This window comes from Rhinopithecus bieti, unplaced genomic scaffold (genome assembly GCF_001698545.2).
Source record: "Rhinopithecus bieti isolate Rb0 unplaced genomic scaffold, ASM169854v2 scaffold_25940, whole genome shotgun sequence".
Lineage (NCBI taxonomy): Eukaryota > Metazoa > Chordata > Mammalia > Primates > Cercopithecidae > Rhinopithecus > Rhinopithecus bieti.
In genome coordinates, this window is record NW_016811810.1 from 687,778 (window position 1) to 710,296 (window position 22,519).

At 47.4% G+C, this 22,519-nt stretch overlaps 1 protein-coding gene across 7 annotated transcripts in view; it reads right to left on the reverse strand.

Annotated features, from left to right (window-relative positions):
- Positions 1-22,519, reverse strand: part of TRAPPC9 (trafficking protein particle complex subunit 9) — a 745,023-nt gene that overhangs the window by 543,275 nt on the left and 179,229 nt on the right. For all 7 annotated transcript variants that reach the window (XM_017895132.1, XM_017895131.1, XM_017895130.1 and 4 more), the window contains one exon: positions 15,139-15,302. In XM_017895132.1, the coding sequence (XP_017750621.1) occupies positions 15,139-15,302 (164 nt within the window). The remainder of the gene's footprint in view (positions 1-15,138; positions 15,303-22,519) is intronic.

Below are 22,519 nucleotides of genomic sequence, written 5' to 3' on the forward strand. Positions count from 1 at the left end.
AAAATATCCTCCTGGCAGGCGCTATGCTAGGTTCTGGGGACAGAGATAAAGAAGATGCAGCCCCTGCCCTCTGGGGAGGTTGTCTCTGATTGTAGGAAGAAATGGTATGGGGGCCACAGGAGAAGCCCCCAAAAGCTGGGACCAGATGAGAGATGAGGCTTCTCTCAATCTAAAAATTTCTGTAAAATGTACAATACCATTACACAAACAAAAGGTTCAACAACTGCTTGCTGAATTAATTGCCCAAGCCAGGGCAGCATATAACTGAAAGAAGACTTGCTGTGAAGTAAAAGGTGAACCTGCAAGGGTCCCAGACCTCTATAAAATACCTCGTTCTTTCAGCTATCAGTCTAGCGTATCAGGACTGTACAACTAAATTCAAACACTATAATTACAACACTATCCTTGCCTGTTGGGATGGCTTTTCATTTCTTAAACGTGCTTCAACTGAGAGATGAACCTTGTCAAAACGGACCGTGAATGCCCACCAGGCTTCCCCATGGTCATGGCTGCAGGATGCATCAGACACCCAGATCAGGAGGAGTGGCTTGTAATGGGAGACATGAAACTAAAGAAATACCACCTGCCAAACACAACCCAGAAGGAAGAGAAGAGGGAGGAGACAAACATTTAGCATGCTAGTTACTGTTACTTAAATCACCATCACCAGCCATCTAACCTCTATGGGGTACTTCCGTAAAACAGGTACTAAGACCTGTACATCTACAGACTCACTAAATCCACACACTGACTATCTGAATAGGTCCTGCCATCACACCCATTTTAGGGAAGCTGCTCAGGCCATGCAGAAGTGGGTATAGCCAGCACTCAATATTCTGCTGTACAACCCACCCCTTAATAAGTTCACTGGCTTAATCCTAAAAGCCTGTGAAATCGTGCTGTAGTTCCATTTTAAGAAGTGTACTTTTTTCCTCATTTTTTTTACAGAGACATGACATACCAAAGACCCCGAACAACTAACTGGGAGTTTGATTTTCAGGAGCTCCCAAGTGGCAGGCCAGACGTCTTCATCCCCTCAGCCCTCCCTGTGTTACTTATTTCCCATCCACGCACCTGAGGCGCTGAACATGTCAGGACTCACAGAACTCATTAAAAGGCATTTCACTTTGTCTTAAGATCAGCGTGGTTTGTAAACTTCTCCAGCGTGACCCTAGAAATGTGTAAAATGCTGAACCGTACCAGAAAGCCGCTGCAATCGTGTATACGAGGGGGCAGCAAGTTGAATGACTTTTAGTCATTCAGGAATTTCAATGTCTTTCTAGGAGACACATCAGTAAACCCATTCACTGTGGTTAGTCAACATGCAGCAGAAATAATACAGGATGTGCAGTTGGAATTCAGTTCAATTCAGTGCACACGTCTGCCTCCTACACTGAGCCGTGAGCTCCTCAGGACAGGGTTCCTGTATTATTCATGTGCCTGCATGCTGACTGGCATGTCAATGTGCTGTAAATGTTTGATTGTTGAATAATACAAAGCCAAGTGAGGTAAGTGTTATTGTAACAGAATATAAGCAAGGCAATGGACAGTAGAAGTGGCATAATTAATTCTACATGAAGGGCTTGGGAAAGCTTTCAGGAGGCGGCAGTGGACGGAACTGCAAATGAGGGATAGACTGGGATGCACAGAGGACGTCTGGGAGTAAGCAAAGTTCCGAATACATAAAAGTGTGTTCAAAGACAGCCAGAGTACAAGGGCTGTGGCGGTACATTCCGCACTCCCCAGGGCGGAGCCCTGGATCGCATTCACCTGGGTGTCCCCAGTGCCCGACACGACGGCCACCACGTAGGAGGTGCTCAGTACGGGCTGCTGAGGAGTCCACCAAAGGCAAGAGCAGCTGGCAGCCATATAGACAGACAGACAGGGGAGCACTAGAGGGAGCAACCACTCCAAAAAAGAGCAGAGAGGACGATCCCTCTGCTGCCCCCGCCCTGCCCACTGCTTTCACGGGACACCTTGCACCTGTTCACCACTGAGCCTCCCATTACTCTCAGAGCTCCAGGATGACTGTGGTCCTGCTCCCTAAGCCACAATACCTAAAACACAGTGGGTATTGGGGAAGTGTGCAAGAAAGAAAGGGAAGGAAAAAGGCGGGCAGCCAGCCACAGGATGGATTTCACTGAATGCTGGGCTAAGAAACCAGGGATACGAAAATGATTTCAGAAAGGTTTTAGAAAGGTGACAAATGAGTTGACATTTTTATAAGATGACAATGGCAGCAGCATCAAAGATAACAGCACCTTACAGGAGGAACTAGCATTTACCAAGCCCTAACTAATGCCAGGTACTGTATTAAGTACCTCACATGTAGTATAACAACCAGAAGAGCTATAGAGTACCAGCTCCACTAGGAGGGGACAATGGTCACAGACACAAGTAACTTGGTCCAGGTCACCCAGCCAGTAAGTGGCAAAGCCACGACTCTAACAAAAGTCCGTCTGATCCTAAATATTATAATGTTGACCATCATAAGTAAGTTGAAAATTGAGGGAGGCCTGACCTAGGGGCTTCCTGACTAGTCTGCTGGCCTGGCTACCTGGAGCCGGCTGCTGCAGCTGTCCTCGGCTCCATCTCCACCTCTGTCCACGCCCAGATATGCAAGTGGGACTTGGTGTCAAAACTGAAGCAGAGATGGGAGAAACGGAATCCTTTCCCCCGCTCCCCAAGACGCTCTACTCTATGACAATACCAAGAAGTAGAAGCCACTTTTCTCCAAGACTGATTTCTAAAACTTTGCCCTGCCTTGCCATATTTGTTTTTTTAAGAAAAGAATTATATAAAAATAGCCTAACAAAAGCACCTTGGAAACAGACCAGACCAGAAAGTTAGAAAGCCCAGTAGAGTGGGTAGCTCTCATATGGCACTTCAGCCAGCTTATTACCGAACCCCTCGGGTCCTGAGAATTGCACGAGTAACAGGTTTCCCTTTGTCAGCAGGAGCCAACCGTCTCCCCCCTCCATCGGCGCTGCTCATGGCCTCCCAAGGTGCTTCTCGCACTCTTGCCTTTCCCGGGCACTGCCCATGGCCTCCCAAAGTGCTTCTCACCCTCTTGCCTTTCCTGGCTTCCTTCCCTGTGTAATGAGCAGGGCTTGTGCTGACTCTACTAAGTGGCTTCTAGTTTGGATTTGCTATGGTTTTAATACAAGTATACCTTTATTCATCCGGGGAATTGTTACATTTCACCATCCCGGAAAGTCTGAGAACAAGGGGAAAGCTAAGACAGTTTCTGAAACATCTTATGGAAAAAAAAAAAAAAAAAAAGGAGGGGGATGGAAGAGAGAGACAGAGAGAGAGAGATGAAGCCAGGAAATGTAGACAAAGGCACCTGTCTTCCTCAAGCGGGGCACGCATTTGCTTATTTCAAGTCAGCCTTAACAATTTGGATGTTTTGGTTTTCCAGGCCCTGGCAGACTAAGGAAGCCAAACCATCAGTCCTGGGACTACAACTAAACAGCTACTCCTACCCCACCCACCCTATGCTAAGCACTGTTTTAGGTCCTCCAGAGACAGGAGCGCGTGTTCTGGGATGACCGAACGAGAGAGGGACTGGATCCTGGTAAGTGTCCAGAAGAGAACACCAAGCCTCCAGCAGTCGGTCAACTGGCTCAAGACAAGTCACACAGCTAATAATATGAGACGCCAAAACCCACGTTCCTGTCATCACGCTAGCTGAACAGGGCTGTGCCGGACAACCTGCACTGACAGAGGCAACGAGCAACAGCAACACCCACGAGAGAGAGAGGAAAACCACACAGAAACCGAGAGGGCAACAGGCCGGCCTGTTCCACCTACGCAGAAGCAGCAGAGTGCAAGAAGAGATTCGACACTGCACCCCCAGGCCATGCCCAGGCCAGTAACTGAGGAATGTTCAAAGTCCCACCTTCAGAATCCTACTATTTCCAAGTATAAGGTATGCTCAGAAGATGTCTAACCGCACTGCTTATTTGTGTATTAAGTTCTGTAGCTTAAGAGTGACATATTCAAATAACAAGCAAATCCACACACATGGGAACAGCTTATTCCCCTCTGATGCCAAATAACCAAGGCATTTATAGCTAAGAAATAAGAGATGAAATTCACAGTGCAGAGATGATTTTTCTGTAGCCACAGCGCTGTGGAAAGCTGAAGAGCTTGGTCGTCTGATTTAAGATGTGTTTGCACCTTCAAAGTGGGCCTTTCTGTTTTCCCCCTTCCCTACTGTGGCACAGAACGGGCTGTCTGAAGGGGCTTTGCAGAATCCTACACAGTAATATGCTGCGGGAATAACAAGAGAGCCATCAACTGACAGTGGAGCATCTGTCACCAATTTTTTTCCCCTGTGAAATTTCATTTCAGAAATAATAGTCATTATTTAAATGCTAGCATTTAGGTAAGGGCTATCAAGTGAAATTGGTTACTTTATGTTGATAATAACAGAGGAATTACTGCTGCTGTGAACCTGAGACATGTAAGAAGCCATTAATATTAGCTTCTAACTCCAGGGATGCTCTGGTACAACATTCATGAGAAAAGCAAGAGAATCTCGCCTCAAAACATTTATGAATTTTTAATTATAACAATACAAAGCCATCATTTTTTGTTAAAATATTAAACAGAAGAATGAAGAAATTAAGCAGTGTGCATGTACATTTATGTATACAGGTATGTATATGTTTCCTTTTGTATCACACTCACATACACATATCTTCGAACATTTGTGGAAAAGCTAATATAGTAATTGTTTCTTAATTTGACCTTTATTACAATGAAATCTATGACTAAGCAAAAGCAAGAGTTCATGTCTTTCACAATCTACACATAAAAACTTGCTTATAAGTGGCCAGGCATAGTGGGTCACGCCTGTAATCCAGCACTTTGGGAGGCTGAGGCAGACAGAGCATTTGAGCTTAGGAGTTCGAGACCAGCCTGGCCAACATGGTGAAACCCTGCCTCTACTAAAAAAAAAAAAAAAAAAAAAAAGCCAGGCGTGGTGGCTCACACCCGGAGTCCCAGCTACTCAGAAGGCTAAGGCAGGAGAATCGCTTAAACCTGGGAGGCAGAGGTTGCGGTGAGTCGAGGTTGTACCACTGCACTCCAGCCTGGGTGAAAGAGTGAGACTGTCTTAAAAAAAAAAAAAAAAAAAAAAAGCACTTGCTTACACGTAAATTCAAATTAGAAGAATCACATGCCATCGCTAGAACCTCCTTGTCCGGAAATGGGGTGAGTTATAAACACTCATCTCTGTGGCTGGGCGCGGTAGCTCACACCAATAATCCCAGCACTTTGGGAGGCTGAGGCGGGCGGATCATGAGGTCAGGAGATTGAGACCATCCTGGCTAACACAGTGAAACCCCGTCTCTACTAAAAAATACAAAAAAAATTAGCCAGGTGTGGTGGCGGGTGCCTGTAGTCCCAGCTACTCGGGAGGCTGAGGCAGGAGAATGGCGTGAACCCAGGAGGCGGAGCTTGCAATGACCCTAGATCGCACCACTGCACTCCAGCCTGAACGACAGAGCCAGACTCCATCTCAAAAAAAAAAAAAAAAAAAAAAAAAAAAAAAACCCACTCATCGCTGTGTTAGGGATTTGTGAACACAGGGACACACTCACCCCAGTGACAGTCTAGACTCCTGAGAGGCCCACAAAGGTCTGTCTGACCCTTAATATCGTGCATCCTTACCATAAACTTAGCAAAAATGCAGGGGATTTTAAAGGGAGTCTGTAACAGTAAGAATTAAAATAAGTCAAGAAAGCAAAGAAGATGAGAGGAGAAAACAAAGCAAGAAACTTCTTTATCTGAAGGTTGATGTCTGAAGAAAAAGCAGTTTATTCTGAGGGAATGAAGAAGTGTGCAGAGACTAGAAGGGGCCCCTGATGGAACTCTTGGTGCCCCCCAGGTGTCAGGGATGGAAGGAAAAGGAAAAGGGTAAGGACAAGATGTAGGGTTCACAGGCAGGCTCTTGCAGGCACCAGGCATCGGCATGCAAACGTGGTCTGCAGAAACGATGCACACACCAATAACAACTGTTATCTATAAAGCAAACAAGCTCAACGTTGTCCCAAGAGCTTTCCCCATCCTCCGTTAACATCTCACACTTACAACAACCCTATGCAGCTGGTAAGAGTGTTAATACTATGTAAGCACCTACTATGTGGCAAGCATTGCTCTTAGTTCCTAGGTGCTAAGGATGCAGCAGTGAAATAAACAGACCACCACCACCACCCACCCAAAAAGACCTCTTACACTGGTTGCAATTATTTCATCAGAAAAAAATTACATGAAGTACCACAGACCTGGTATGTGGAGAGCATTAAGTGTAAAAGCTATTCTTTTTAGTTTGTTGTTGTTGTTTTTCAGACGGGGTCTCACTCTGTCGCCCCGTGACAGAGGCTGGAGTGCAATGGCACAATCTCGGCTCACTGCAACCTCCACCTCCTGGGTTCAAGCGATTCTCCTGCCTCAGCCTCTCGAGTAGCTAAGATTACAGGCACCCACCACCACACGCAGCTAATTTTTGTATTTTTTAGTAGACAGGGGGTTTCACCATATTGGCCAGGCTGGTCTTGAACTCCTGACCTTGTGATCCACCTGCCTCCCAAAGTGCTGGAATTACAGGCGTGAGCCACCACGCCCAGCTGAGTAAAAGCCATTCTTACCACTGAGATATAAAATAACTCTATCTTAGTACAAAGAGAATCATATGGGAACCCAGAGAAGAGGGTGTTTCATCCCATGTGGCCAAATTTTATACAGCAGACATTTTAGAGACAGTCAAAGAAGCTAAGCTCAATGGGTTAAGAATAAAGATAATGCTGAAATAAAAATCAATCCACAACGAAATCCTATACTGTCTCCTATAGTTAACATCCACAACCAAATCCTATACTGTCTCCTATAGTTAACATCCACAACCAAATCCTATACTGTCTCCTATAGTTAACATCCTCAACCAAGTCCTATACTGTCTCTGCTCTGCCTCCCTCACCCTCCCTACCACCAGTAGCTCCTGCTCATATTGCCATGTCCTCAGAGCAGGTCCTCTGTTCATTCATGCTGGCAGCTCGGTGCTATAGGATTAAAGTGACAGGAATTACTCCCTTTGTGTATTTTGGAAACTGATGGTTTGTTTTCGTTAATGTAATTCCACATGTAAATGTATTGCAGCTTGGAACAAGAATTAAAAAAGAATGATAGCTTTCATTTTTCACGCGTAACCCTGTTGTTTCGAAAATGGCTCTGCCATGCTGTCTATTTACGTTTGTCATGATTACAGGTAAAGTCACAAGAGCTGGGAAAGAGGAGGCCTTCGTTCTTGTGCCGGTTCCTCATGCAGCTGACCTGTGACCCGAGGCCGGCCACCCACCTCTTCTGCTTTCGCTTTCCCTGTGCATAAAGCCAGGGTGGCCCTATGTGCCCTGTGCATCCTCTGACTGACTGGGGACCCCGACTGGAGAGAACCACAGAAAACTACACAATAACAAAGACAGACGAGGTGTGGGCAAGCCATGGCGGGCAGCTACGCTCGAGGGCTGGGGAGAGAAGACGACCATGTTGACGGTCTCGGCGTGAACCACCGCCAAAAGCATCTCCCTTGGAATTCTGTCCCACTGCCACAGTGCTCCCCGCCTTCTACGTCATCACTAGGAAGTGCTCCTAGGCCGACCAGGTACATGGAAAGAGTGGCTTGCCCCGGGGCTGGGGCAGGGATTGGCTGGAAGGAACATGTGGGAATTTTCTGGGGTGGCGGAAATGTTCTATACTATGTCCTGATAAGGGTTTGCGTTAGACAGAGCCATGTATTTCTAAACCTCAATAAATGGTACACAAGATTTGTACATGTCACTGCACATGTATTTTACCAAAAAAAAAAGTGAACTCTAGTTAATGATACATGTGCTACAGCATTTGGGGTAAAATATACTGAAATCTGCAACTTACTTTAAACTGCATTAAAACAATAAGATGGATCAGGCCCGGCACAGTGGCTCATGCCTGTAATCCCAGTACTTTGGGAGGCCAAGGTGGACGGATCACAAGGTCAGGAGATCAAGACCATCCTGGCTAACACGGTGAAACCCCATCTCTACTAAAAATATAAAAAATTAGCCAGGCATGGTGGCAGACACCTGTAGTCGCAGCTACTCAGGAGGCTGAGGCAGAAGAATGGCGTGAACCCAGGAGGCGGAGCTTGCAGTGAGCAGAGATCCTGCCACTGGACTCCAGCCTGGGTGACAGAGCAAGACTCCGTCTCAAAAAAAATAATAAATAAATAAATAAATAAACAAACAAGATGGATTAAAGGACGGATAGGAGGCTGGATAGATATGTAATAAAGCAAATATAACAAAACGTTCATCACAGAGCCTAGATGGTTGGTATGTAAGTGTTTGCTATAAAATTCTTTCAACTCTTCTGCATGGTTCAGTATTTTTATAATAAAAGTTTGAGGATGGAAATGCTGGTTGATACAGAATAAGTTCTAGATGAAGTCAGAGGCATAAGGAACACCAAGGATGGTTGGGCACAGTTGCTTGTGCCTGTAATCCCAGTACTTTGGAATACTTTGGAAGGCCAAGGTGGTTGGATCACTTGAGGTCAGGAGTTCAAGACCAGTCTGGCCAATTTGGTGAAACTACATCTCTACTAAAAACACAAAAAGTTAGCCAGGCATGGTGGCGGGCACCTGTAATCCCAGCTACTTGGGAGGTTGAGGCAGGAGAATCACTTGAACCTAGGAGGCAGAGGTGGCAGCAAGCCAAGACCGCGCCACTGCACTCCAGCCTGGGCAACAGAGCGATACTCCATCTCAAAAAAAAAAAAAAAGAGAAACACCAAAGGCTAAGGTAGCCTAGAAAGGTGGGACAGAAGCTGGACCTTGAGATGAGACCTCGGATGACCAAGAAGCAGAGGAAGGCCTCTCCAGGAAGGGGCGGCATCTACGCAGAGCAGCGGAAGCAGTGACCCGCACAGAGCAGGGGTGGAGAGGGGAGCACCTAAGGCAGAGCTATGCCCCACATTCAAAATTGCAGAGTGGTTCCCACCCACTTGTCTATGTCCTCCCCTCAGCCAACAGGAGGGACAGGCATGCTACCATCAGCCTCATTCTGGAAATGCGGCTAACAGGACCATGCCACAAAATGTCTTTCCGTCACCAACTACTCAGTACTGAGAACCTGCTATGTGCCTGGCCCTGGAAATGAAAGAGAAAACCCAGGCACTGCCTTGGAGAGACCATATCCTGATTAGGGAAAGAGACCGATAAACAAGCCATCACCATACACAGTGGCAAGACCTCCTGTGGCACTAAGTCAGGGCAGCCCGAGGCAGCAAAGAGGAGACCCAGGAGGCCAGGCTTAGGCAGGCCTTCCAAAAGGGGCAGCCAAGCCAGAGCCCAGAGGATAACTGCTCCGGAGCTGAGGAGGCAGGAGGGGTGGGAGAAGTCAGCACAGCGTGCCCAGGGAGGAAACGGTGTGTCCTCACATCTATGGCAGATGGCAGGAGCATCCAGGAAGCCAAAATTAGCTCCTGACAGCAATGCGACTCCAGCTGAGGAGGAGAGGCGGCCACAGATGAAGCCGAGCATGGTGCAGAGGCTCCGCCACACAGGGCCGCAGGGGCCACACAGGGCCGCAGGGGCCACACAGGGCCACTGGGGCCAGGGGCAACAGCAGCCACTCACGGATTTCTGAAGAGAGAAGCAGGTGAAGACTTTTGCTCCAGAAAGAATGGGCGATTTTGTAATGAATACTGGGCACACAATTACCATGGAGTTTATTTGAGGGAAGGAAAACACGTTTTCCAGTTGCTAAGCTGGGAGGGCAAGGTAAATTACAGGAGATGTGAGAAACGTTTGCCATGTAGACTGTAATTTTCTGTTATTCAATATTAGCTTCCTTGTTCAAATATCAACCAAATTCTATAACCAATTAATTAAGTTCAGAGTACCAGATGAAGGCTTTTATGCCAGAGAAGCACTTTCTACCTTACCTAAATTGGTCCCAAAAGGAGGATGGGTAGGAAAGCATGAAATTAAGGTAGTATCATTAAATTTCTCAAAGACTAAGAGTATACGAAGTTTTTAAAATAAGACACAAATAAACAACATTTTTAAAATAAAAATGATTAAATGAACCACATTAAAGTTAAGAACTTCTGTTCATCCAAAGCCACCACTAAGAGGTAAAGGCAAACAAATCATAGTATGGGAGAGGATGGTCACACCATGTGTCCAACAAAGACCTCACACCCAGGGTATATATAAAGAAATTCTCCAAGTCAGGAGAGATGGGGAAGGGGAGGGAGAAACAGAGATAGAGACAGAGAGAGAGAAGACAACCAATGGGGGAAAAAAGGGCAAAGGCCTCATACAAAAGAGGATATACAAGTGACCAGAACATTGGAAAAGTGCTCAACTTCACCTATCATCAGGGAAAAGCAAATTGAAACCCCAATGCTACACTGTTATATACCTCACTCTCACCACCAGAATGAATAACATGACTGCAAATACCAAGTAATGGCAGGTGAAATGAATCTATGCCATTAGAAGTCGAATGGTGGTAGCCTTAGGCAGAGAAGTGGGTAGACATCTGATAAACAACTTCAATCCTCATGACAACTCTACAAAATGGTGGTGTCTGTGGCAATAGCAATAGTGATGGTGGTGGTGGTAGTGATAGTGGTAGTGGTAGCAGCAGTGATGGTGATGGTTCTTGTCCGAGGATGGCGGTAATGGTGGTGGTGGTGGTGGTGGTGGTAGTGATGGTGGTGAGAGGGGTGATGGTGACAGTGGTAATGGTGGTGGTTGTGGTAGTTATGGTAGTGATGGTGATGATGGCGGTGGTTGTGTTGATGATGACGTGATTGGGGTGGTGGCAATGATGGTGATGGTGGTAGCAGTGATGGCAGTAGTTACGGTGGTGGTGGTTATGGTGGTGATGGTGGCAGTGGTGAGGGTGGTGGTTGTGTTGATAGTGGTAGTGGTGGTGGTGGGGGTTGGGGTGGTGTTTGTGGTGGTGATGGTGGTGGTGGCAGTGGTGACGGGGTGGTTGTGGTGGTTACAGTGGTGATGGTGGTTTTGGTGGTCACAGTGGAGAAAGTTGGTGGTTGTGGTGTAGTGGTAGTGAGGGTAGTGATGATGATGGTGATAAATGGTAGTGATGGTGATGGTGGTGGTGATGGTGATAAGTGGTAGTGATGGTGACAGTGGTGGTGATAATGGTGGTGGTGATAATGGTAGTGACTGATTATAGTGATGGTGATGGTGGTGGTGGTGGTGGTAGTGATGGTGATGGTGGTGGTGGTGGTAGTGATGGTGATGGTGATGGTGATAGTGGTAGTGATGGTGATGGTGATAATGGTAGTGACAGTGATGGTAGTGATGGTAGTGGTGATGATGATAGTGGTAGTGATGGTGATGGTGATAGTGGTAGTGATGGTGATGGTGATAGTGGTAGTAGTAGTGATGGTGATGGTGATGGTGATGGTGGTGGTGGTGATGGTGATAGTGGTAGTGATGGTGACAGTGATGGTGACAATGGTAGTGACAGTGATGGTAGTGATGCTAGTGATGGTAGTGGTGATGGCGATAGTGGTAGTGATGGTGATGGTGGTGATGATCATGATGGTGGTGATGATCGTGATGGTGGTGATGACAGTGGTAGTGATGGTGGTGGTGATGGCAGTGGTGGTGGTGATGGCAGGGGTGGTGGTGATAATGACAGTGGTAGTGACGGTGGTGGTGATGGTGATAGTGGTAGTGATGGTGACAATGGTGGTGGTGGTGGTGGTGGTGGTGATATTGGTAGTGATGGTGATGGCGGTGGTGGTGTTGGTGGTGGTGTTGGTGGTGATAGTGGTAGTGATGGTGACAGTGGTGGTGATAATGGTAGTGACAGTGATGGTAGTGATGATGGTGATGGTGGTGATGATAGTGATGGTGGTGGTGGCGATGATAGTAGCAGTGATGGTGGTGGTGGCACTGGTGATACTGGTGGTTGTGGTGGCAGCAGCGGCAACAGTAGCAGTACATTAGTTCATTTTGCACTGCTATAAAGGAATACCTGAGGCTGGCTAATTGACAGGGAGAAGAGGTTTTATTTGAGCCCACAATTCCACATCCTATACAAGCATAGTACTGGCCTCTGCTTCCGATGAGGGCCTGAGGAAGCTTCCATTCATGGCAGAGAGCAAAACGGGAGCAGGAGGTCACACAGTGAGGGAGGAGAAGGGAGGAGGCACCAGCACTAATGAGAACTAACAGAGTGAGAACTCATTCATTCCCATGATTCGAGTACCCAGCCATTCATGAGAGATCCACCCCCATGACCCAAAACCTCCCACCAGGCCCCCTGCTAACACTGGGGATGATATTTCAACATGAGAGGTGCAGGGGACACACACCTAAACGACAGCAAGTAGTAACCTGTGTGAGAACAAATCTGAGGGCTTATGCGCCAAGCACTGTCCCAAGTGCTTCATACATATTATCTCATTTAATTCTCAGTTAAATCAATGAGATGTAGGTACCATTCTTAGTGTTATTTTACAGAACAGCAGGGCCAGACGGTGCCCTCCCCAGAGGTCTAGGTGCCCCGAGCTCAGAGACTCCAGCACCGGAGTCAGGCCACTCCTCTGAGGTCTCAGTTGCCGCTCCTGGGTACTTCTTCTCAACTTCTAGGCCACACTAGTCCAACCTCTTCACAGGCTGCCCCGGCACAGGGCAGGAGCTGCCTCCCTCCTCACACCTCCTATTGCTTTACATTATCTTTGCCTCTCAAATGCTTCGCACTTGTCGGCCATTGTTCATAGCGATTCTTTCTGTTCTGGTGTGGCCTGTCTCCTGCCTGGACTAGGAATGACACAAGGAGGGACACAGCCCCGACAGCTGTGATCCAGCTTGGCTTGGGCTGCTATGCCACTAGTTCCCTTATCCCAGAGGCAGGCCGCCCATGTTTTTATTGTTGAAAATGCAGGTGAGGCTTGCAGTGAAGCCTTTCACACACAGGTTCTGTGATCAGTGAGATCCACCGCCTCCTTCCCCTCCCACCCCTGGCCTCCCCTCTCTTGGCCAAAGACCTGGCACAGAAAAGGTAACCCCTCTGCATTCCTGCTGCTCTAGGCGCCTGCCCAGGCCCCTCTGCCTGGCTTTCATTGTTGGGGTACTTTTGGGTGCTGTGATGCCTACTCTCGGGGAACAGTTTTCCCTTAGTCCTCCCAGAGTCCCACTTCCACTCTCGCCCTCCCTCTAACCCAGCTTTCACGACACTTGTAGCCGATGCTTTGTTGCGTGGGGTTGAAATGACTTCCTTGTTTCACAGGGAATGGTTTTATTTTCACTGTTTCTTCATACTTTGTTGTTCGGGGGAGATTTCAAGAGAAAGAGTAGAATAAAAATGCTACTCTTCTGCCATCTTTGTGCAGAAACCATGCCAAGTTAACAACTGCCAGCAGGTTCTATACTGGGCCCTGGCTTCCCAGGGGATGGGACCACCTCACTGTGACCTCCTTAGGGCTGAAGCAAAGCCTTAGATGAGTGCAAGAACCACTCCTCAGGGGCAAGGTAGTAAGATGAACACATCAGACTTGCATTTTTAATAACTATTTAGCATGTAACAATTTGCCACTTATGGCCTCGCTCAATAAAAAATATACTTGTTACTCCATGTTGTGTGACTAGCACTGAAAGGAAAAAGGAAAAAACATCCCACCAAAAAGGGAAGGATTCAAGACAAAAAAAAATAAAATGAATGTGCACCGAGAAGCTACAGGTGTTCCTGCTCCACCCCCACTCCCTGCTCTAGGCACACCTGGCCCTCCTGAGCAAGAACACAAGGTGAGCTGCCCCACAGCTCCCGTCCCATGACCATGCACACGAATCACTAAAGGACAGGCCTGGGTCACTCCCCAGGGCAAGGCTCCTTCCAGGGCAGACACAGACCCACCGGGAGAATGGGTTAGACAATGCAGATGCAAAGCTTCATGCTTTACTTCCTACAGACACAGATTTCTATCAAAATCAGTGGAAGAAATACGGGAATACAAGATACCCTGAAATTCTCCAGAGTGGTACAAGCCCAAATTCACCCTTTCTTACACACTCCAAACTCATCCTCTCATGACATAATTCTTTGCCTGCAAATTCCTCCAAGCTCAGCCCTGGGCCTTCCCTCAAGCTGGAACTAACCAGAGGGTCTGTGGCTCTACCCCTAATAAACTTGGTTTTTCACATTAGAATGTCATTAGCATGGGGAGGGAGCCCTCTGCCAGGAAGTAACGTGTGATTAGTACATCGTCTACTGGAAACTTAACCAGAACCAGTCAAACTCCCATTGTATGCCTGGTTCATCTCACCCATACGTCAAAAGCACGTAAAACACCCCCAAAAGCCTGCTAACTTGCTTTCTCTTTTTCATCCTCTGTCTGGTCTCACTAGTCTACAATTTCTCTAACTGTATTACATTACCCAGTTTTATTTCCACATATTACTCTTGATACCTTTCCCTCCTCCTATACAATACACTGCTCCTTTGATCAATGCACTCACTAGCCTCTGACACACCAGGTGTCCTGCCAAACACAACCTCCCTAGTTCAGTCTTGTAATGTATGTGCTAAATACTACCTCCCCTATTTATCCAAGAGGAAATCGAGGCACAGTAGTAGCAGTTCCCCAAGGGCAAATAGCTAAGCTAGTAAATGGTGAAGTCCTAATTTCAACACAGGTTCCCTGACCCCAAACTACATGAGCTGGATGCATTACGGGTGGGATCCCAAACAGACTCCTCCCAGGCCTGCTAATGCTTCTCTCCCATTCATTGAAGAAATAGTTCTGCTGAGTAGCTGATGGATGTTGAGGCCTGGGAAAGTGCACTGGGGATACAGAGGTGTGTGCTTGGTCCCGCCGTCCTCTGCTGAGTGTCTTTCATGAAGAACTGGTTTCCCACTGTCATGACGGCACCAAGCCTCCCCGAGGCTTCTGCACTCAAGCTCTCAGCCTGCAAGCCCTTGCCTGACTTCTACTGACTTTAACTGAATCCACAAAGTTTTTAGATTCTCTGAAAACGGAGTATTTAAAGTATCTCTTCTACAAGTAAACAATCCAAACACTCCCAGGGTCAAAGCTGCTCACGATACCTACCTTTAGTGGTGAGAACTTTTGAGGTGACCTCCAGTTTCTCCAATGGTTCCATTCCAATATTTTCCAACTTAATGATTAGTTGCTGACTTTCTCCATTGTAAAGCTGGACAGATACATTAGTAGATATTTCATCACCAGAAGAAGGTTGCAATGAATGTGCAGATCTAAAATAATAAGAAGAAATTTAAAGAAGAAATAAGGAAGAAGCCAGGCCATTTTAGAATTACTCACATCAGGCAGAAAAATCACCATACTCATGCATTTCAGAAACGGGGGCTACGAAATCTTGGCTTCACACACACGGAGTTCAGTACCCAGCTATCAGGAATGGAAAATGAGCTGCCACATGCCTCATGCTTTCCTCATGAGACACGTCCAGGTCTTTGTGTGTCATAAACATGAACACCCTCACTCAGCGTTCATTTCTCATGCATATGTGAAGCATAAAAATACTTCATTACTAAGTTTGGAGGATAAAAATTAAACAATGAATTGATTCAAATAAACCATGAGGGCACTGTTCTCTCAAAATCTAAAAAATGTCATGCTTAGAAGTGCCTTGGGAAAATCCACAGATTTAAGAGGAAAACGTATACCAACCATTCCAGCTGACAACATGAGAGCTGAGGTCAAAGAGAAATGAGAGGCTGTCCCACAGACCTCTTCCTACAGGTACAAACCGTGAGGAATGCCCACCAACACCTGGTGTCACACGAGGGCAGCTGGGCCAGGCCCTGGGGTCAGGCAGTATCTGTGGGGCTCCATCCTCACACCAGTCAGGTGAGGCCCTGGACTACAGGACAGGCCAATGCAGCCAAGCCAGATGAACATGCAGCGCAGAGGCTAGGGCCTCCCTGAGGCTCCTGCACTCAAGCTCTCAGCCTGTAAGCCCTCGCCTGACTTCTACTGACTTTAGCTGAATCCACAATGTTAACTGTCCTGGTTGTGTCCTTCCCAACCCACAGGCTGCGAACAGTGGGTTGGGAAGGAGGTCACTGGTGATCACAGAGAAAATATATCTGGTAGCACAATGGGAACAAGTACCAGCGGACGACAAATAGAGGCATGTGACAGGTGAGGTTAAACACACATGGCTCCCTGGAGAAGTCTGGCCACAGAACAAAGGGGCAGCCAGAGAAGGTGGCTAGAGTGGAGAGGCCGACATGTTCTCCTGGGGCCTGAAGGTTTCCTGAGTACCCCACTACCTTCTTCCTGTCCCTGAAGGATTTCCACAGAGAGCCACAATTAGTCCAACATACTTGAGCCAACATCGTGTGCTTAGTGCAACAAGAAATGGCTCATGAAGTCAACTAAGTGGACTGTGGACCACCCCACCCCAGACACTCTCCAGCAGTCTTTCCGATGCCCAGCTCCTCCCGGCCCTGCTCCCGGTCACAGCGCACAGGATCGGAGTTGGATCTGCTTCCCATGCCATGGGAGCACTTGGTGTCACACACTACTTGGTCCGAAGGACAGAAAAGAATGCTCCAGACTCATACCTCTGCCATCCAAGGCAAGAAATGCTGCTTAACACAAGCCAAGCTCACAGCACTGGGCACGTGTTTCCTGGGGGCTTCCAGATGCAGACTCTGACAGAGGAGCTTCTGCATCCAAACCAAATCTTGGTGAAATAATTGCATCATAAATCAAGGTGAGCTCCTTGGAATTTAAGTATCTTTAATGTTCATGAGTCAAGAAATAAACTTCCTCTGTCAAGGAAGGAAAATTGGATTTGTGTCCTTACCACAAAGGGCTTCTTCCCATCTTTTAGCAGGCAGCCTTTCTCAAGCAAAAGTTTGTAGTCAATATGGATTTGCAGAGAAGGTATCAGGAAAAAAATAAAACATGGCCAAGACTCAGGATTTTGTGTCTCAAACAACAGGATTTTGAGAAAAAACAAAACAATGCTTGACCGGAAAGTCACAGGGCCTGGGCCTGACACAGGCCCTGACGGTCCCAGCTGCAGCGTCCCAGTTGTCATGAGCAGTGGAGCTTGGGTAGGACTCGGGCTGGCACTGAAAAGGAGCTGAGTTCTGAACAAGCCATGGCACTAAAGAGATGGCAGCAGGGACCCCACTCCAGCCAAGGTCAGGCCCCCAAGGAGGGGCTGCAGAGGTTGGGCAAAGGTCAGGTCCAGTCTCCTAGGAGGAGGGGGGACCAGGAGCTTCTTGGCAGAGAGAAACTCCAATGTGGGACTACGGGCAAACTGTGGGAGGTGGGAGTAAGGTCTATGCCAACGAGACTCTCTTGTTTAAGGAGATGGCCCCTAATATGTGGTCTGTGTTGGATGAGTCAGCCCCTGGGTCTGAGCAGCAAAGGAACTACAAGGGGAAATCACCAGTGTCTGAAGCTTGGCACGCCTGTGTCCCCCGAGCATTCTGTGGGCTCAGCTGCCCTTCCTGTAGCTCTGCACTCCCCACCCCTGCACTGGACCAAAAGGTTTTTCAAGACAGGGACAATTTTTTTTTTTTTTTTTTTTGAGATAGTCTTGCTCTGTCACTCATGCTGGAGCGCAGTGGTGCAATCTCCACTCATTGCAACCTCCACCTCCCAGGTTCAAGCAATTCTCCTGCCTCAGCCTCCCGAGTAGCTAGGATTATAGGCTCATGCCACCAGGCCCAGCTAATTTTTTTGTATTTTTAGTAGAGATGGAATTTGGCCATGTTGGCCAGGCTGGTCTCGAACTCCTGACCTCAGGTGATCCGCCTGTCTCGGCCTCCCAAAGTGCTAGGATTACAGGCGTGAGCCACCGCGCCCAGCCGTGACAGTATTTTTATCTCTGCATTATCAGCTCCTACCTAGCCAGGCACCTGGCACACAGCAGGTATTCACTAAGTATGTATTGAACAAATTAATAAGCATCTCAAACTTGAACCACTGTGCAACACAGAAAAGCACCCTAGCAGTAATCAAAATGGGCCTGGGACAGAGTGGCCTGCTGCACACTTCACGGCTGCCTCCTGGTGAGCCTCACCCTGTGCATGGCTGCCTGGCCATGGAAAAGGCGGGACAACGCATTTCCACAGGAGACACCATCAGGCCACCTGCTCCTGACCTCAGCCCTCGTCACTGTCAGTGCTCAAGGCACCACTCCTGCCAGGCTCCATCTGGGCGCCTCCAACTCCCATCCTGGAATGCTCTCTGCCGCGTCCCACCCACTGCTTACCGGCTCCGCTCCTCTGCGTGTCTCCTCGGCAGAGGCCTTTCCTGAGAAGCTCCCTGCAAAGCAGGCCTCGCCATCTGACGCTGCTTCGCAAAGTGACCTGCCTTCTGTCTCTGAAGGCCTGCCTCTTCTGGACATCTCATCTCATCTGACCCGCTGTGTTTTCGTCACAGCACCGAATTCTCCTGCACCAGGGTCTGTATTTGTTGGATTGGTTGACTCGTTGTTCCCTCTGCGTTTTCTTCCACGCGTGATTATCTGACCAAGTGTCGTGGAGCTTGTCAGGCTCAGTAGAATACCATATCTTCTATGAAGCCTTCTGAACCCCAAAGACAGGGTCAACCTCTGCTTTGTTTTTATATTACAGGGCCAGTCAGCAAATTTGACTCTAGTTAGTCTGAGTACCTCCTTCCAGACTGTTAACTCATACAAGGGAAGCAGCCTAGGTCGAGGGCATTTTTTATTCATTGCATTTTATTAATTGCTAGTCCTATAGCATAGGGCCTGAAGCACATGGTAGGTGTCAATAAATGTTTATGAGTAAATTTAATGAAGAAGTCACTGGAATGTTCATATTAGATTAATAACAATCAAAACTCAAATAATAATCACATTTTATTTCAGGAAGTCACCTTAGAAAAATATATACATTATATACAATGTTTTAAAATAAGAAATAAAAAACAAACATTTTAACTCCGAATCGGTTCCACTGGACCCTCTCCTCCAGCCCCTGGTCCTCAGCAGGACCTGCTGGGATCCACTTTCCTCCCAAGGGCCCAGGCTCAGTGCCGTGGTGGCCGCCGACAGCGGCACATCTTCTTGTTTTGAGGTAGCAGGTACCAGAGCATGCATGCACCCCCGTCACACTGCATCCACGGGACAATAAAAATGGGGGGTCAGAGGCATTATCTTTGGAAACGATTCTAAACACAGGAGAAAAATGTGGGGTGGGCAAAGAGAAGCAGCTAGAGGACCTGCTTTCTTCACTGCCTTTTACAGCTGGCAGGGACCCTCGGGGAGGCCTTATTAGCCAAATGTCATTAGCCAAATGACAAAGTTAAAGTACCTCTTCTCAAGTTATGTTTCCCTTTTGGTAATAGCTGCCCTTAGCATTTCTTCGCCTTAAGCCACCCCCTGCCCTTTTGCTGGAGCGCTGGCTGGGGCTCGCTAAGCTGGAGCCGGAGCCGCGATCTCCTTTATGAGCTCTCCGGGCTCACCTCCAGCTTTTGTTGGGCGGCTTGTGCTCTGTACAGGCCTGCAAGCACGTGCCATGAAACTGTAGCTGAAGCTGCTGTCCTTCCTAGCCTAGCGCCCACTGGCTGCCACAGTTCTACAGACAGCAGTGGCAGAATTCAGCAGCCAAAGCCAGAGCTGGGAGTCTGCGTGTCTGGCTGTTCAAGCTAATGGGCTCAGAAGTGTCCAGGCCCGGGAAGTCCTGGTGGCAGGCTCAGCGGAAATCATGTGTCCATCCAACACTGAAGTCTTGCCAAAATTCATCTTTCTAAACAGTGTGTGGAGATATAAAATCCACCTAGCTTAAGTATGCAATGCAATAATTTTTGGTAAATTTATACATCACTGATACCCAGTGTTTTTTTGTTTTGTTTTGTTTTGTTTTGTTTTTGTTTTGAGACGAAGTCTCGCTCTTTGTCCCCCAGGCTGGAGTGCAGTGGTGCGATCTCGGCTTTCTGCAACCTCTGCCTCGAGGTTCAAGCGATTCTCCTGCCTCAGCCTCCCAAGTAGCTGGGATTATGGGCGCCTGCAACCACGCCCAGCTAATTTCTGTATTTTTTCAGTAGAGACGGGGTTTCACCATGTTGGCCAGGCTGGTCTTGAACTCCTGACCTCAGGTGATCTGCCGGCCTCGGCCTCCCAAAGTGCTGGGATTACAGGCGTTGAGCCACAGGGCCCGGCCTGATACCCAATTTTAAAACACTTGCAGCACCCCAAAGAGATGCCACAGGAGTACTTCCAATCAGTTTAGTCCCCACACCACTGGCAGCCTCAGGCAGCCGCTGAGCTGTGTCCCGCCGCTAGAGACCTGCTTTCTGGATGTTTCACATCACAGGACTCACGCTCTGCACCTCTCGCATCTGGCTTCTTGCACTCAGCAACTCGCCTCTGAGGCTGGTCTGCACTGGGGCGCGTGCTCATTGGTCCCTTCGTTGTGGAGTGGTGTTCCACTGCAGGGACGCACCGCATTCTGCTGACCATTCACCAGCTGATGGCCATCTGGGCCCTTTCCAGTTTTCTGACTGTGAACGATGCTGCTAGGAACACTCGCGCACAGGTTTCTGTGTCAACATATGTGTTCCGGTGTCTTGAGCAGGTACCTAGAAGTGGAACTGTTGGGTCATATGGTAAACTTATGTGTAACTTCTGAAGAAACTGCCAATGTGTATTCAAAAGGGGTGTCCCATCAGCATCCCTATCGGCCTCGCATGAGGCATCCAGCGTCTCCTTGCAGCCCTGCTCTCGTGAGCCCCCTGAGCGGGTGTGAACTGGAGCCTCACGTGGTGCCAGTCCAGAGACTAAAGATGTCCACCATCCTTCCAGGTTGCTTACGAGCTATTTGTATACCTTGTGGTGAAACAGCTACTCATATTTCTTGTCCATTTTTAAAATTAGGTTGTACATCTTCTTTTTATTAAGTTTTAAGAGTTCTTAACGTGAATATAAGCTCTTTATCAGATATTTAATATGCAAATATTTTCTTCCAGTCTGTAACTTTCATTCTCTTAATGGTATCTTTGGAAGCGTAAAAGCTTTTAATTTTGATGAAGTCCAATCTGCAATGTTTTCTTCCAGGGATCCTGCTTTTGGTGTCACATCAAAGAACTCTGCCCAATTCAAGGTCACGATAATTTTCCTTTATTTTCTTCTAGAAGTTAGATACTTTCAGCTTTTACACTCAGGTCTATGATCCCTTTCCAGTAAATGTTGTATGTGTTTCATTTTATTCCCCAATTATACGTCAGTGTCTCCACCTCTCTTTTCTCTGTCAGAAGACCGCCCTGCCTGCCCCTGTACCCAGCCAGTTCCCCCTCCCCCACATCGAGCTTGGTGTTGCCTCCTGGAAGAACTCTTCCCTGAGTTCGTGACCTCCCCCAGCACGTGGGACCTTCCCCATCAGAGTCCTGAGGACAGTGCACTGTGATTATTCCGCGACTTGTCAATTTCCCCGCTTGACAGAAATTCCCATGAGGACAGAGACCAGCACTGTCATGATCACTGCTACAGCCCTAGTACCCAGCACAGCAACTGGCAAATGAAAGTGCCTATTAAACACATGAATGGGCTTTAAAAACATTTCAGAAAATCCCAAGACACATTTGATAAAAATGGCCAAAAGGGTATCCGTTAAGTATTATTCGTAAGTGCAAAAATTAAGAACAGGCTGGGCGTGGTAGCTCGTGCCTATAATCCCAGCACTTTGGGAGGCAGAGGCGGGCAGATCACTTGAGGTCAGGAGTTTGAGACCAGCCTGGCCAATGTGGCAAAGCTCCATCTCTACTAAAAACACAAAAATTAGCTGGGCATGGTGGCGGGTACCTATAATCCCAGCTACTCTGGAGGCTGAAGCAGGAGAATTGCTTGAACCTAGGAGGTGGAGGTTGCAGTGAGCCAAGATTGTGCCACGGCACTCCAGCCTGGGCAACAGAGCAAGTCTCTGTCAAAAAAAAAAAAAAAAACTGAGAACATCGCAAATTCCAATAGCAAGGAAATTAATGGGTATGCAATTTTGAGATATCTTTATGATACGCTTTGCTGAAGCAATTAAAATTGAATTTTCTCCAGAATTTGTAAAAGCATGAAGAAAAGCTTACATTATGTGGTTATGCAAAAAGTAACCTATAATACCATATATGATGTCGTGTAATCTCAACTATTCAAATACTTATTTTTAAATAGGATGGATAAAACACTGGAAGGAAATATCACAACAAATTATTTATACTAATTGCTTCTGGGACTCATGAGATTTCTTTTTCTTTCTTCTTTATGTTTTCCTATAATGCTAAAAAACAAGTAAGATCAAAACTATTTCTTAGAAGATAAGAGTTGGCTGAGCACGGTGGCTCACACCTATAATCCCAGCACTTTGGGAGGCCAAGATGGGTGGATTGTTTGAACCCAGGAGTTCGAGACCAGCCCGGGCAACATGGCGAAACCCCATCTCCACAAAAAATACAAAAATTAGCCAGACATAGTGGT